The following is a 16179-nucleotide window of genomic DNA, read 5'->3' on the forward strand; positions in this document are numbered from 1 at the left end:
CTGAAGATTATAGTGAGAACCTCAACACAAATGACCTTGAAACACCAACACAAGCTTTAAGGTAAAGCTTTAAAGTTCTAAGTATTGGGCCGACCCCCTGGCGCACTCGGGAGAGTGTGGTGCTGGGAGCGCAGCGACGCTCCCGCCACGGGTTCGGATCCTATATAGGAATGGCTGGTGCACTCACTGGCTGAGTGCCGGTCACAAAAAAGACAAAAAAATAAATAAATAAATAAATAAAATAAAGTTCTAAGTATTTACTTATATCCTTAAGGGGTTTCACTCCCATTCAAAAAGCTGTAAGAACAACGGTTTAAAGGAACAGATCTCTCCCACTAGAATCCCCCACCATCCAAAGTCTTATTTTTATTAAAATGAAGACACAGTAGATATAAACCTACCAATGAGTTCTGTGCAACCATTTAGATAAAGGAGGTACGACCTTGCTGAAAGACTTTCTCCATATACAAAATAACAAAGCAAACAACAGAAGAATCGATGGTAAAAACCAATTACAGGGCCGGCCCGTGGCTCACTCGGGAGAGTGTGGTGCTGATAACACCAAGGCCATGGGTTCGGATCCCTCTATAGGGATGACCGGTTCGCTCACTTGGGAGAGAGTGGTGTTGACAACACCAAGTCACGGGTTAAGATACCAATTACATTTTAAAAGCAACTAAGATATTCTACAAACATACAACACAAAGGAAACTATCTGGGTGACTCATAAATACTGCACCAAACTGTCATCAAGTAACCCACTAGAAGAGAAACGGGATTAGCTGGAAGAAAGAGTCACTTTCCATGTGCTTCTATATTGTTTGAATGCTAAAATTATGAATTAAAACTAAGCCCCCAAAAGATACATAAAATATCAATAACGTTTGCACTTTACTATCCAAACCGTAACTTAACAATCAAGGACCTTGGTCCCCATGTTCTCCAACTCTACTTAGTACTTTGCGGCAACAATTCTACAGAGGCAGTTAACTGTGCAGTGTACGTATGTTAATAACAATTGTGTGACTAAATCTTAGAGCCAGAAGTAAGATACATTCTGTCCTCAAACATTTACCTAAGAACTCATATAATTTTTGCCATTTGCAACAGGACATCAATAAATTTGTAAACACATTCCATTGATACATGTCACTCACAGATCTAGTCCACAGTGTTCTCATTTAATAGATAAACATTCAAAAAATCTCTTAATCTGAAATGCTAGAGGATATCATCAAACTTGGGCAAGAGGGAAGGGAGGAAGAGATAGAAAGAAAAATGCCAGACCACGCCTGATCTCCCGGAAGGAAAAATGTCCTTTGATTCTGCAAATGACTAGACACAAATATGAAGTGACAAACAGTGGGCTCTCCTTTCTGCCCTCCTCCCCTCCTTAGACTTCACAAATGCTAGTACATGTCTGGCATGGTACAGTAGAAAATGTTGCCACGTTATTTCTTCCGCTTTTTTCTACTTAGATTCAGGCTCAGCCTAAGAAAATGTGGTAGTATTTTCTCACAATCCATGGAAAATGAAATATACTTCCCCTGAGGCTACTACGTGGATGTATCTCCTGAGTTTTCTGATGGAAAAAAGGAACAGGTTCATTAAAGAAAAGAGAGGAACAAAGGAGGACAGCCCTTCCTAGCCCACCCCAGCATCCGACAAGGACGGCTGCAGGGAGAGCAATCAGAGCGCCACCTGACAGCATACAGCTCGGGTCACGTCATGGACCTCGTTTCTCACAGCCCACAATGAATGAACCCTATGCTCTTCCCTTCTGACTGGTAACCTCCCGGTGGAAACAGACGTCAGGAGAAGACAGCACACATCCAGCCCCACTGCACAGCTGGACCCCAAACACTGCCGCTGAAGCTGTGTCCAGGGACCAGCTCTGCGGCCAGGATCCCTCTCCACGGCCTCCAGTAACCGCTAATGAATCTATTTTTAGAATGCCTAAGACAAAGGCAGCTGGGGGGAAAGAAGCAGTACTAGTTAGGAAGAAAAACTAAATTCAGACTCCTCTGCACAACTTCCAACGGGAGGAACTATCACCTAACCAGACCCAGGATGCTAAGACATGTCACAAAATGCAATTAGATTAACTTCTTTCAGAAAGTACAGCGCTATGATTAAAAGCACAATGAAAAAATGTACACATATTAAGGATTTGTGCAAAAAGCAAAGTAGAAATTTTTAAAAAAATAAGGACTGGCCAGTTTGCTCAGTTGGTTAGAGCGCCTCGTTATAACACCAAGGTCAAGGGTTCAGACCCACTAAAAAAAAAAAAAGAAAAAAAAGGATTACAGCTGTGGGACTAATTCTGCTGCTTGCTGTTGAAAAGTTCTGTTAGCAATATTAATAATATATTTGATACTAGATCTTTATACAGAATACTAAAGAGAAACTTCATAGAGATAAAACTCACAAAAACACCCAAAACCTACATGCAAGAAATTACAAAACTTTCCTGAATGCCAGAAAGAAAGATCTTCCTAAATAAAGAGACATGCACTATTTCTGGAGGAAAGACATTTAATATATGTAAATTATGAGGATTATGTTTCTGTTGCTTTTGCACCCACTACAGCTTTTCCATACTAAACACCTTATTCTTCTATTTCTACGTTATTTTGTAATTTTCAAATGGGATTTTAAAAAACCTTAACGGTGGTTTAAAGTCAGCCTTTTCATCTGTGTTCAGGAGGGGCAGAGAAGAAAAGAACTCAGGGAGGGATCAAGGGGTACCACCTCGAACCACAGTGCCACAGGCATGCTGCACACCGACTGAGGGGGCAGGCGGGGCTCGTTCTCAATGGTGCTGTGGCCATCCACACAGAGGGACCGTGTCACATGCTGCTCCTGGAGGTCAGTCTAAGGTGTAGCCTCTACCCGCAGATTTCATGGGGGGGTTGGTGAGGGGGAGCAGAGCACACAAGTGTGCACAGGAAAGGGGGGGTGCAAAAGTGAAGAAGAGAGAGCAGGGGGCAGGTGGGGAGCTGAGCTGCAGGTGCGGGGGGTGTTTGAGTGGGAGGGCATAGCAAGGGAGGCAGGTGCAGGGAGGTAGGAGCGAGGTGGGAAGGTGCCTTGGGGGCCCTGGAGGGAGCTGACAGCTATAGGGGTGCAGGGGTGTGGCACAGCAGGGCAGGGCCAGGCTGGTGTGCTGCAGGTACAAGTGCGAGCAGCACGTAAGTGTGTCAGGAGCGCGTCTCTGCTCAGAAGGACTGGGGGCCTGCACACGCAGCACACAACAGCTTAGAGAGGACACTGCTGCCCTGTCAGAGGAACAGGCCTTCCAACCATCTAAGGTGGGAAACTGAGGCTATAGGGGCTTGAATCCAAACAAGCTGATGACAGGCCACTTGGGACCACCACACTGTCCCCTATTAGCCACCTTAGACACATAAAGAAGGTGGAGAGGGCTCCCAGCAGGGCCACACAAGACGACAGGGGGTCACTGGACCACCCAGCAACAAGACAAGGGCAATGTGGGAATATCGCCAAGGGCAATCCACCAAAATACCTCTGCCCCCTCTGCCTTGTAGGCACCCCATCAGGGCTGCCTCAGAATTTTACTTCTTTCAGAACATGTTTCATGAAAAGCCTACACTCCACCTCCTACCCATTAGGATGACGACTATACTAAAAAAATAAAGTAACAATAACATGTGTTGACAAGGGTGTGGAGAAACTGGAACCCTTCTGCACTGTTGGTAGGATGTAAAATAGTGCAGCCGCTGCAGAAAATAGGATGACAGCTCCTCACAAATTAAACATAGAACATGATCAGCAAGTCTACTTCTGGGTGAACATCCAAAAAACTGAAAGCAGGGTCTTGGAGAGATATTTGTACACTGTGTTGACAGTGGCACTATCCACAATAGCCAAGAGCTGGAAGCAACCCAGTGTCCACGGAGAGGTGAATGAATAAGCAAAATGTGGGCTATACATGCAATGGAATATTACTCAGCCTTGATAAAGGAATGAAGTTCTGACACGTGCTGCAATATGGATGAACCTGGAGGACACCATGCTGAGTGAAAAGAGCCGGTCACGACAAACACTGAATTATTCCACTAATATGAGGTACCTAGAATAGTGAGATTCATACAGTCAGAAATTAGGATGGTGGGTGCCAGGGGCTGGGGAAGAGAGAGTAGGGGGCTATTTCAGAGGTGTAACGTGTCAGTTAGAGAAGATAAAAAAGTTCTGGAGATGGTTGTAAAACATTGTGAATACACTTAACACTACTGAATTGTATGCTTAAAAATGGTTAAGATGGTAAATTTTATATTATGTTGTAATTTGCCACAGTTTATTTTTTTAAAAATCCTATACCCAAGCTAAGAAATGGGGTAGGGGCAGCCTTGGGGTTCCTTCGGGTCCCTCTATGCCACTACAGAATCACTGTGGCCAGACTGAGGCCTGGGGTAGGGTATGTAGCCACTCTAAGCCTTAGTTTCCCTACCTATAGAATGGAGAGCCTCTCCCGCCTCCCTCTTCCCTGCAGGACAATAGGGTGACAGCTACATGTAAGCACCCACATAGGTGGGTGGGGACACAGGCCAGGTGAAGCCTAAGGAGGGCAGACACAGCCTCAGTGTGTATGGGGGGGGGGTGTCACTGTGTTAAGAACCTGGGAGAGAGAGAAAGTTTGTCTTTTTAATAATTAAAATGCACCGGGGTAGGGGGAGCAGTAAATTAGAATTAAATTCTATTAACAGCAAAAGAAACTAAGAGGAAGAAAAGAAGTAAGGTCCAGAGTGTTGCTGAGGACCACCGTACACGGGGAGGCCTTATTCACAGCTAACAACCATCTCCACGAGAACTATCATGGGCCCCTCAGTGAGGGCAGATTCATTTGGTTTTCTCGCTTGACTGTAACTGAGCCGTCCTACACCTTCAATTTTCTTTTGCTGATATAGCCCAGCTGCCTGCTCACATCTTTAAAAAAAATAAATGAAAGCCAGGTCACTCACAGTATATACATCAACCAAATTCTAACTTCGAAGTACCATGTTTCATTTTCAGTTTCTAAAAATATTATAAAAATATTCAAAGATACTAAGAATAACATTACAAGACCTCACCACCCTAACAAAATTGTTTTCATTTTGTAGCACAGATGCGCCTTCTGAAAAAGACGGCTTTGAAGTTCAAGTGGTTTCTGCTGTTGCTTACGTCACTTATTTTACTTAAAGCAACTCTAAAAAACATAACCAAAGTCAAAAGAAATTGATGGATTAACTTGAAATTTAGAAGGGCGATGAGGAACACGTGGCCCGCCCCAGAGCAGCTCCCACCTGCTGGGTGGCACTGCCCCGCCCCGCCTGGGAACATCTTTCTGCCCCATGTGGCTCAGCAACTGAGGCATCATCTCTTTAAGGAAAACCTTTCAATTCCTCATAGTATTAAAACAAGTATATATTATTACCTTCAGTGTATAAAAGAACATGGTATTTCCAATTTATAAGTGGGAACAAAATGAATCAGCAAGGTTAGATGGCTTGCCCAAGCCAGAGAGTCAAATCTGGGCAAGTGAGATCATCCCTTTCAAAAACGAGAGACCCTGAATCATCTCTCTCCACATCTGTCCTTCAAGTTGTTCCTAAGACCCATCACATTTGCAGAACATGAAGCAAGAAGAGAAACCTGAGGCAGGCATTAACGGGGGTTCAGTGCACATGGAGAAGGTGTGACTGGCCCATCTGTTACAACATCAACTCACGAAAGCTCTTCAACTTTACAAGAGCCACATTCTGGAACTCTTGGCTGTCTTAGTTCGTTCAAGCTGCTATAACAAAATACCACAGACTGCATAGACTGGGTGGCTTATAAACAACAGAAATGTGTTTCTCACAGTTCTGGAGGCTGGGAAGTTCAAGATCAAGGCAAAGACAGGTTTGATGTCTGGTGAGGATCCACTTGCTGGTTCACAGATGATGCCTTCTTGCTGCATCCTCACATGGCAGAAGGGACATGGGAGCTCTCTGGGGTCTCTTTTATAAGGGCACAAATCCTATCCCCATGATGGCTCTACCCCTATGATCTAGTCACAACCCAAAGACCACACCTCCTAATGCAATCACACTGGGGACGAGGATTTCAACATATAAGTTTTGGGGGTCACAAACATTCAAACCATAGCATTGGACGGCAGTACCACATACCAGGACTAAAATCTAACAACACACCTACAAAAGGAAGGGAGGATGGGAAAGAGACACACAGCTAAGGAAAACATTCAGGCTAGACAGGCCACTCCCAAAATGCAAAGCTAATTATAATCTGCCTTGTCCTCATGTTCACCAAAATCTCTCCTTTCCCATGCTGCATGAATTCCCATCAAACCTTTACTCATCTCACTGAATCAAGTTTGTGTCGGGTCAGACTTCCACATCCTGCCTTTATGGACCTAAGAAAACTGTCCCCTGACCCGCCACCTCCGGCCTCTGCTCCCGCCACCACCTGCACCTTCCACTCGACTCTTCAAATCCCATCCGCTTCCTAAATGCCATCTCAATGTGTGGAGAGCACCCTGTTCCTTCAAAGTTCCAGGCCTCATTTCTCTCATGGTACTCAGCACTCTACCTTGACCAGCTGCTTAAGAGCTACCTGTGGAAAGAGGAAAACTTGGAAATGAAAGAGTCCCAGGTCCTATGTCCTGTTTCTACCCACAGAACATTTCTGATACCAAGTGTGTGGGCTATTCCAACCAATTCTCCAACTCTCCAGACACGATTTGATTCAATTCTGGCACTAACGACCTGGAGTCAGGGCAGACCCCGCTTCTAAGGGCTCAGGCCCACAAGACGGTCCCTACCTCACATGCCAACTGCAAGTCCCAGACCTCCAGTACCTCTGAAAGATTGGCTATAAACAGGTTCCCATTACCCCCTATTCGGGTGTGACAATTCGCTAGAACAGTTTACAGAACTCAGCGAAACAGTTTACTTACAATTACCAGTTTATTAGAAAGGACACAATTCAGCAACAGCCAAATGAAGGAGATGCAGCGGGCAGGGTATGCCCCCCTCCCAGCACATCATGAGCTCAATCTCCAGCACCCCACCCCTACCTGGAGGGCGGTGGGTGGGGCTGAAGTCCCAGCCTTCTAACTGCTTGCTCTTTCTGGTGACCAGTCCCATCCTGAGGCTATCAAGGACTCCCACTCTAGGTTACCTCATTAGCATAAACTCAGGTATTATGAAAAAGGGAGCCTCTCATTAAGAGAAACAGAAGACGTCCTATCATTCAGGAAATTCCAAGGGCTTAGAAGCTCTGTGGCAGGAAGCCGGGACAAAGACCTAACATATTTTTCTTACACCACACCAGACTTCAGAAAAGAGTTTTAATTTATATCACAAAGGACAGTTAACATCCCTAATATACAAACAGTTCTTTAAAGTGAGGGGAAAAGAGGACCAAAAACTCAATGGAAAAATGAGCAAAAATATGAACAGCTCATAGAAAAATATATTAATAGCCCTTAGACATTTGAAAAGATGTTTAACCTCATGCATAAGAGAAATGCAAATTAAAACTATAAAGAGATATCATTTTTCACATTGGTGAAAATTCAAATGTTTGTCAATACACTCAGCTGGGGAGGGAGCAGCGCAGCCCAGAGCCTGTGCAGCAGTATCTGCAACAGCAAGACATCTGGAAAAACCTAAATGTCCTTCCACAGGAGAGGGTCAACAACTGCAGTACACTCCCACAGGAGTACTATGCAGCTGTAAAAAGGACGACCTCTGTAAATGCACACAAAGTTCTTTACAGGAGGCACTGAGCAGGGAAAAGAAAGATGCAAAATAGCCTCTATAGTATGCTGCCTTCTGGGTAAATACAATAGTGTGTGCGTGGCTCCTGCCTGTATCTTCAAACACAGGAGGTAAAACATGAGACACAGGAGGTAAAACAAACTAATACCATATCCTTAGAGGAATACAGTCTAAGGACAAAAAAATCTACAAAAAAAATCCTGAGTTTTCTTAAGCTTGTTGTTGGTAGTGGTACTAAAGTAGGGATTCTGAAAACTATTTTGTCCGTAGGCAGTATAGAATAAATGAGTAAATGTACTGAGGTTGGCAACAAGAATTTCATTGTGGGAAAAATAAACTGCAACATGCAATGGGGGGAAGGTAAGGAAGAAACCTACCATGCGAAGATGGTAATTGGGGGCATCAGCATAAACCCATGACTGGAAAAAAATACGCACATTTCCTGGCTCTGCCCACTGATGGGCTGGAGGTCATCACCTCCAATGTGACTGGGGTGACATGGCAAAGCCAAGGAAGGCCCAGGGCCGTGAGGGCACCTTTGAGGTAGCACAGTCCTGCCCACGCCTCAAGTTCAGACCTCTGGCCCCAGAACTGTGAGAAGAAATTTCTCTTGTTTCAAAGTTATGTACTTTGGGATAATGTGCTACAGCAGCCACAGGGAACGAACGAATGGTACAGAGAGTGAGAGAAGAAAGAGGAAAGGAAAGTTCTTTTCAGAAGAACGACAGTCAATAAATGTGGAAGAATTTACAAAATTAGAAAATCGCCACTTGCAAATCCCAATTTAAAAACTGGTCCAGGCAAGGATCGTCAAGGGGCACTAAATGCACTAACTGGAAAACAAGATACTCACACGGTTTCCAAGAATCACCCCAGACTGTGCGTGAGGAAAACACACTCCAAATGAAGTGACATGCCGCAATGCACCCTTCCATAGCAGGACCACCCCAACACCACGTGCCCACTGACGTAGTGCCAACTGACAAGCACTGTTATAAAAAAAAGGTTTAACCAAATTTAATCATAAGGAAACACTCAGATAAATCCAGAATGTGGGGCATTTTACAGGACAACTGGTCTGGCTTCTTCTTTTTTTTTTTTTTTAAAAAGGTAAATGTCATGAGAAACCAAAACAACCAGGCTATTATAGCTCAAGAGACCTGAAGACATAACCAAATGCAAAATGTACATCTTGACTGGATCCTAGATTTAAAAAACAAAGGCAACCAGAAAGGTTATAAGACATTTATGGTACAACTGGGAAAAATGGACTGTCTCTTAGATGATACTATGTTAATTTTTAGGGTGTGATAATGGTAATGAGATTATATAGAAAAATGCCTTTATTCTTAGGAGATATATGTTAAAGTATTTAAAGATGAAGTATTATTATGTCTGTAACTCTCAAATATTTCAACGCAAAAAGCATGTATAAAATATCTATAAAAAGACTGAGAGAAAAAGCAAATGTGGAAACGTGTAAGAAACTGGTGAACCTAGATAGAGGAAATTTGGTGGTGGCTGAATTATTCTTTCAATACAAAGAAAAAAAAATAGTGTGAAAATTCTCAAAATAAAATGTTGAAGCTTCAAAACAATTTCCAGGTTGTGTCTCCAACCAAGGAAGGCAGGGGGAGATCCGCAGGCTGCTCTCCAGCAGGTCTGGAAAGGATCCCAGGTACCTGCACTGAACAACTCCAGGCTGATTCCCACACGCGGGTGAATGCGGACACACTGCTGACACTGGTCTGTGGTGGCTGTCTTCTCTCGGTACGGTCCGCTGGCGTCATGACGACGCCTGACTTGCTGTTTGCTCCAGGGCAGCAGGCCAGCAAATGCTCCCTAAGTGCACTTGAGAACAATCGCCAAACGCGTGGGAGCCGATTCTATTAAGGGCAAAACTGTACTCTTAGGAAAATGCCAACCTCAGAGACATTTCAAGTGTGTTCCCACAAAAGCAAAGCTAATGCATATAAAACATTCTTTTATATGGTTTACAGGACTAACGTCTTTTCAGTGGAATAAAAAGTGACAGGAAAGAAAGGTATCACAACTAAAATGCCATTACAACAAAATCCATAGCACACAAAAAATAACGTGAATATTACTAGATCTCGCAACTCTAGTTCTTGAGAGTGTAAGGTGAAAAGATAATGGCTTCTAAACCCCAGGAAAATGTCAGAAAATTTCTTCTTTGGTGTTTTTTTTCTTAGATTTCTTTTTTGTTCTTGTTGTTTAAGGAATAAATCCACATGGACAGGGAAAAGGGGAAAGGAGGATCAGCAATAAAATGTTGCTGGAAGGCGGAAAGAAGGTTGTCAAGGGTAGTGGGACTGAGAGAACACGGGTAGACGCGGGCAGGGGGGACAGCCGATTTACACCTAGAAAGGTCAAGACTTGGTCAGGCCTGGACCCACGGGGACGACCAGGTGACTGCTCAGGCCTGCAGCCCTGTCCCCACTGGGCTCCAGGACGCAGGAGGCCAGGCCTCCCCCCAGCAGGGCAGAGAGCATCTTGTCACAATGGCCAGAGGACAGACCTAGGTACTGAGGCAGGGATTCCACAAAGGCACAGTGTGGTTCACAGAACAAGGACGCCCTCCGTCTCACACCCGGGCAGACAGCTGACTAGAGCCCTGCACAGCAAACGGAAGGCTATTCAAGGAGGAGAGAGCAGAGCAGATAAACAAAATTATCATTAACAAGGAACCGCATGACATGAAGACCATATTTTCTTTAATTCAGAGAACAAAAAAGAACTCTTACAAATGAAAAATGACAGCAAAAATAAACATTTTAAAAAATCACTAGAAGAGTATAAATTCAAAGATGAGGAAGTTTCCAGAAAGTAAAGCATAACTTAAAAGTAGTGAAAAGTAGGAAATAAAAGGACTGGTGCGGGCAATTCTATATCTGAATATTGGTAGTTTCAGAAAGAAGTGCTTCTGGATTGCAAGGCCTCGAAGACACCAGGCCCACTGGATAAAACTCCCTGAGGCCGGGCCCTGGGAATTTCTGCACACTGGGGGCATCTGCGAGGGCAGGCTCCATGCAGTGCAGCAACAGCACCCCGAAACCCTCAGAGGTGTAAGACCCCAGATTCATGCTTCAAGTGTACTTCAGGGGACTGGAGTGGCAGGGAGGGGCTCTGCACACTGTTACCAAACCAGAGGGTAAGAAAACTCCAGCAGCAACTTATATTGGCAGCTAAATGCAGGCCCAGGAGTGAAGCACACCTCTGTTCAGCTCAGGGGCCAGACAGGTCACAGTGACTCTGTGTGGCCACCGGCACGGGGACTGGGCAAGGGTAGTCCTGCCAAGAGCTGGGGACAGTGAGCTGGGAACAAGTGGTGGGCAATGCCTGCCAGGACAAAAAGAAGATCCCACAGCCTTCCAGAAAGAAAAGTACTGGCTTGACACTCCCCAACAATCCCAGAAGCCAGAAAGGAATGGAACAATGCCTTAAAAATTACACTGGAACCTTGTTTTCTAGAAATCTACATTATTGATCTGTCAATTATGAAGGCAGGAAAGACACTATGGACAAAGTCTCACCATTCACCTCACATCACATTAGCCAAGGAGTGAAATAAGGAAGTCAGGAAGCAGGAGCCCTGTGGTGGCAGCTCCAGGCCGATGGGGAGGAGGAACATGGGTGGCGGCCAGTCCCCAGGCACATGGAGCAGGCAGAAGTCTCTGTTGGCCCTTCCTCAGGAAGGTGCGTGGGCAGAGGGGTATCCTGCTGCTTGTGAACACCCTGGGGAGAGTGCAGACAACAGGCACAGTGTTTGGAGCTGGATCTGTCATAGTGTGAAGAAAGCAAGGCAAATCAAAGAACAGCCAATTATTAGCTCCAGAGAAGATGCATTGTACAAACATGACTTGCTATGAATAGGTTTTATATATCACACTTGTAAACACTAAATATTGATCTCCTCAAAATTACACATCTCCACGAGGGATGGTGAGAACATGTGGAGCGGAAAGAGAATAAACAAGCATCTTCCCAAGAACAAAGTCACTAGGTAATATCTATAACAGAGAAATCAGGAAGCACAAGACTCAGCAGCACAAAGATAAATTCCAAAATAATCCAAATAATACGCTGGAAGACATGAAATGCTTGCTTCTGGGCGGGGAAAATCATGTCAGGAATGCTGTTCAGTCTAATAAGCCCTGCTAAGGCCATCTTACTTTCTAAACTGCATGCATGTCAACAACAAAACCACTAAAGGTAACTCAAGCTGAGTCTGCCTAGGAGCTACCCCTGCAGATTGGCATGATTTTTGAATCAATCCAATGGGTGGTTGCTGGGCTCTTCCAATGAGCTGATAGCACTGTTCTAAGTGCTAAAACACATAGTACACAAGCCTTGTCCTCAGGATTGGGAATGTCACTGAGGAGAAAACGTCTGCACGGAAAAGAACTCAGGAGCAACTGGAAAGTTGGCATGTGGTCACCCACCCAACGCATGGGTCAGAAGAGTCACGTGGTAGCAAGAAGGGAGACGCTGACCAGAGTCAGCAACAAAGACTTCGGGGAAAGATGTAAGGGGTAGAATGAGAAAGACTAACAGAACTTGAGGGCTGTTCCAGGAACCTGGAGGGCACTTCTAGAAGGGAGAATGACTTAAGGGTGGTGTGTCTAATTTGAGAGTATGGAGAGTTTTTTGAAACAGATGAGATCTGACTCATAATAGAGAGGACAAGATTATCAGTAAGGAAAAGTAGATTAAAAATCACAGGCATCACCACTGAGTGACTAATTTTCAGCATCCTCAGACACTATCAATCAGAAACCCTGAAACACTCTTCCCTGCGAAGTGGCTTGGCCTTACCACCCCTGTTCTTTACTGATACTGCCCACCCTAGTCCTCAAGCACCCACCTAGAACTGGGCTGAGGCCTCAGGCGCGCCTGCTGTGAGGAAAATGGAGACAGAGTAGTCAGGCTCCCTCACCTCATATCCGGCTGAGCATAACTCAGCACGTTTGTTGTAAAAATATGTTAACTGCGCATGTGCGCCCAGGTGTTCCTTAGCTATATGACTGACACCCATGTGGTTTTTGTTATCTGACTAGTATAAAAGACAACAGCTCTGATCTGCTGGGGGCTTAGCTCGCAGGATCTTTTTCCATTTACCTAGCTTGTGACCTGCATATGAGGGGTCTGTGACCCAGCCTGCACAGAACGGGTCCGAAGGGTCTGTGACCCAGTCCAACACCTGCTCTGGCTGGCCTACCTGCACAGCTTCATTGCTATGTTTCCACACTCCAAGGCCACTACCCTGTTTGCAGTCCTAGAATACACCCTGCTCTTGGCTGCTGCAGAATCTGCACACATGCTGTTCCTTCTGAAACACATTCCCTCCTATTCCTCCCCCTTAACTCCTACATATCTTCCATTCTCAGCCCAAGCCTTCATCCCTCAGGGAACATACTTCCCTGATTGCTCTCACTCAGGTCCTTGCCACCAGCTCTCATGCATTCCTTTCCTTCACACCAGTTTGTAATTTAACCTCCTCTGGTTTGCTTATCCAGTTCGTGCCCACCTCACCTTCTTGGCCAGTGGTTCTCAAAGTGCAGTCCCCAGACCACAGCAAGAACATCACAGGAGAACCTATTAGATATGCAAACTTTCAGGCCACATCCCAGACTTACTGAATCAGAAACTTAAGACGGGAGGTGGCAATCTGTGTTTTTAAAAGCCCTCCATGTGATTCTGATGCATGCTCAAGTTTAAGAACCACTGCGCTAGATTTTGTGACCTATGATCTGTGCCATCATGTTTTTGCACCCGATAGTGTCCCCTCATGCCAAGTTCAGCAACAGACCCCGGTTAGATTTCCTAGTCAAATAAATAATTGGTGAAGAAATTTCCATGGCTCAGTAAATCCACTACCTTATTAATTCTAACCGCCTATGTCTAACTTTAGAAGCCCCCAAAATCAACACAGACTCTGCTGTCCAAAGACTGGGTTCTACTCCCAGTTCCCAGGACTTTCTGGGCTCAAATCTTGGCTCTCCATAGTTTACCATCTGTATCATCATCCATAAATTCCCTAATCTTTCCTGGCCTTAATTTCCTCATCTCTAAAATGAGAATAATTATAGTATCTATTTCCTGGGATTGCTGAGATAATTAAATGAGACAATGACACGAAGAATCATGTTTGCTCATACCCAGTTAAGCACTCAACAAATTCATGTATTTTATTATTGTCATAATAATAATTATTAAACTTTAAGTGGTCTTTCCTCTTGGGTCTCAGCTTTCTAACTCAAGATTGACCACACACACTTCAGACTAGCTTTTCCTCCCTTGCAAAACTGCTCACCTCTAACTCCCTAGCCAGAAACCTCCCCTAGCAACCAGAGTGCTGCTTGAGCTCTGGCGGTTCCACCTCCTGGAACAGCTGGGTTGTAGGAGACAGGCTGGGTCGTAATCACACTTGTCTTCCCAGAGATCAACTGAAGTCGCTTTCCAGAGTCCTCGCTCACCTCAGGAATCAGAGATCGAGTTAACTCAACCAGTTGGCAGGTGGTTTCATTTCACTGAGCGTCTATCTGGGTAGCTAGGATTCAAACGGAGCTCACACTGGCAGCTATTTCTAGTCCAATTTTGGTACTTGCTAAAATGTTAATAGCAGTAATTAAAATATATTCCCAACGAATAGATCTTTTAAAAAAAACACGAAAAAACGGTTTCTGCCTTCCCTAAGAAGCAGATAGTCCACCACCTGTCTGGAAAGTTCCCTCCTGCCCTTTCTCCAGGCAGCAGGCTGTGAGTAAGGACAGGAAGGAGACTGGAACACACCACAGCCGCGGGCACGCCCCGCCCGGCCCCCAGCGATGCGCCTCCCTGCTGGACCCGGCCGCCGGGCCAGGAGCACCGTCCCGCCGCGCCCCGGGAGTCACCTGGCACGGGGGTGCCCGTGCGCCGGGACACCTGGGCGCGGGCCGGCGGGGGCTGGCAACACCAGGATACCCCACAGGTAAATACTGAGTAATCTTCCTGCAGAGCAAACAAACGGAGCGGGGGCTCTGCTAACGGCAACAGTATCTTTATCCTACTTAACCAACACGGCGGCGCAGCCGCGGGTGTCCCCTAGGGTGTCCCCGCGCGGCACTCCGGAATCACCGGTCGGGACCGTCGCCGGCTCCCGAGGCGACGTGGACAGCTGCGCCGCCGCCGAGTCCCAGGCGACCGGACGGGGACTCCGGAGGACGGCGGCACCTCGTCCGCCCGGGACCCAGCGGTCAACGAGCCCGTGGGCGAGGGCCCTCCACCGGGCCGCCCGGTCTCCGCGCCCGGGCCTAAGCGGTCGAGTGTCTGCGCCCAAGTTGGCCGCTGCTTTGCGGCAAGAGTGAAAAGAGGCGGGCGCAGGAACCGCATGCCCCGCCCGGGGCGGGAGGGACAGGGGGCTGCACGGCCGCCCAGGGGCCCCACACAGCCCGCCGCCCGGCCCGCCGCCCCCGGCCCCGCCGCGGCGTAGGGGAATGAATGGCGCTCCCGGGCTGGCCGCGGGCGAGCACTCACAGGCGACGTAGGCGAGCAGGGCGATACCCAGCAGCAGCTTCATCCTCCTGCGGTTGACGGCAGACACGAGGCGCAGCAGCGCCTTCCTCACCATCCCCGGGACCCGCGCTGGTCCAGGGCCCTGCCGCACAGGGGGCCGCCTGCTGCACAATGAGCCCCGGCGGCGGCAGCAGCCCGGCAGAGCCCCGCCCCCGCCGCCTGCGCGACCCCACCCCCGCCCCCGCGCGCGCCCGGCTTCCTGCCGGAGGAACAGCTGCGCACACGCCGCTCCGCCCCCGCCGCGTGCTCCGCCCCCGCCGCCTGCGCGACCCCGCCCCTCCCCCCCCCCCCCCCTCCCGGCTTCCCGCAGGCGCAGTCGCCGCCTCGGTTCTCGAAGAATGTGTCTGGGAGTGTTGGTGGGGCGGGCGCGGCGCATGCGCGTGGGGGCTTGTTTTTCCGAGCGCGGCGGTGCGCCGGGCGGGAGGTGCGGCTGGGAGTGAGTTTCTAGAAGGTGCGTCCCGGACCGGGAGGGTGGGACAGCGGTCGCAGAGCTTCCGAACCCACCCCAGCGGGAGGCACGTGTTGGGCGCTCCAGTGTTGCCGTGAAACGAAACGCTTGTTTATGCTAACTTTTGCCGTGTCTTTGGCGCTCTTTGAATGCCTCCCTCAGGAAGTTAACTGGTTCTCTGGACGTTTTGGTGGCTTCCTTCGTTACGACATTGGCAGCGAAAATGATGAATCCCCTAAACACTGCCAAAAGCAAGACCAGCTGTATTTGTCTTTGCTGTGATCAACTGGGATGTCTTTCTTTAAAAAATAAATGGTGTTTTTTATTATTATAAAAAAGGCTAATCACATAAATTAAGGTAAACTAGGAAAA

General features: G+C 47.1%; 1 protein-coding gene across 4 annotated transcripts in view; it reads right to left on the reverse strand.

Moving 5' to 3' along the window:
* Positions 1 to 15494, reverse strand: part of UXS1 (UDP-glucuronate decarboxylase 1) — a 151948-nt gene extending 136454 nt beyond the window's left edge. For 3 of the 4 annotated variants that reach the window (XM_063078026.1, XM_063078023.1, XM_063078025.1), the window contains exon 1: positions 15321 to 15494. In XM_063078026.1, the coding sequence (XP_062934096.1) occupies positions 15321 to 15414 (94 nt within the window). In that variant the 5' untranslated portion in view covers positions 15415 to 15494. The remainder of the gene's footprint in view (positions 1 to 15320) is intronic. The other variant, XM_063078028.1, reaches the window with a different exon arrangement.
* Between the last annotated feature and the right edge of the window lie 685 nt (positions 15495 to 16179).

Source organism: Cynocephalus volans, chromosome 14, assembly GCF_027409185.1.
Source record: "Cynocephalus volans isolate mCynVol1 chromosome 14, mCynVol1.pri, whole genome shotgun sequence".
Lineage (NCBI taxonomy): Eukaryota > Metazoa > Chordata > Mammalia > Dermoptera > Cynocephalidae > Cynocephalus > Cynocephalus volans.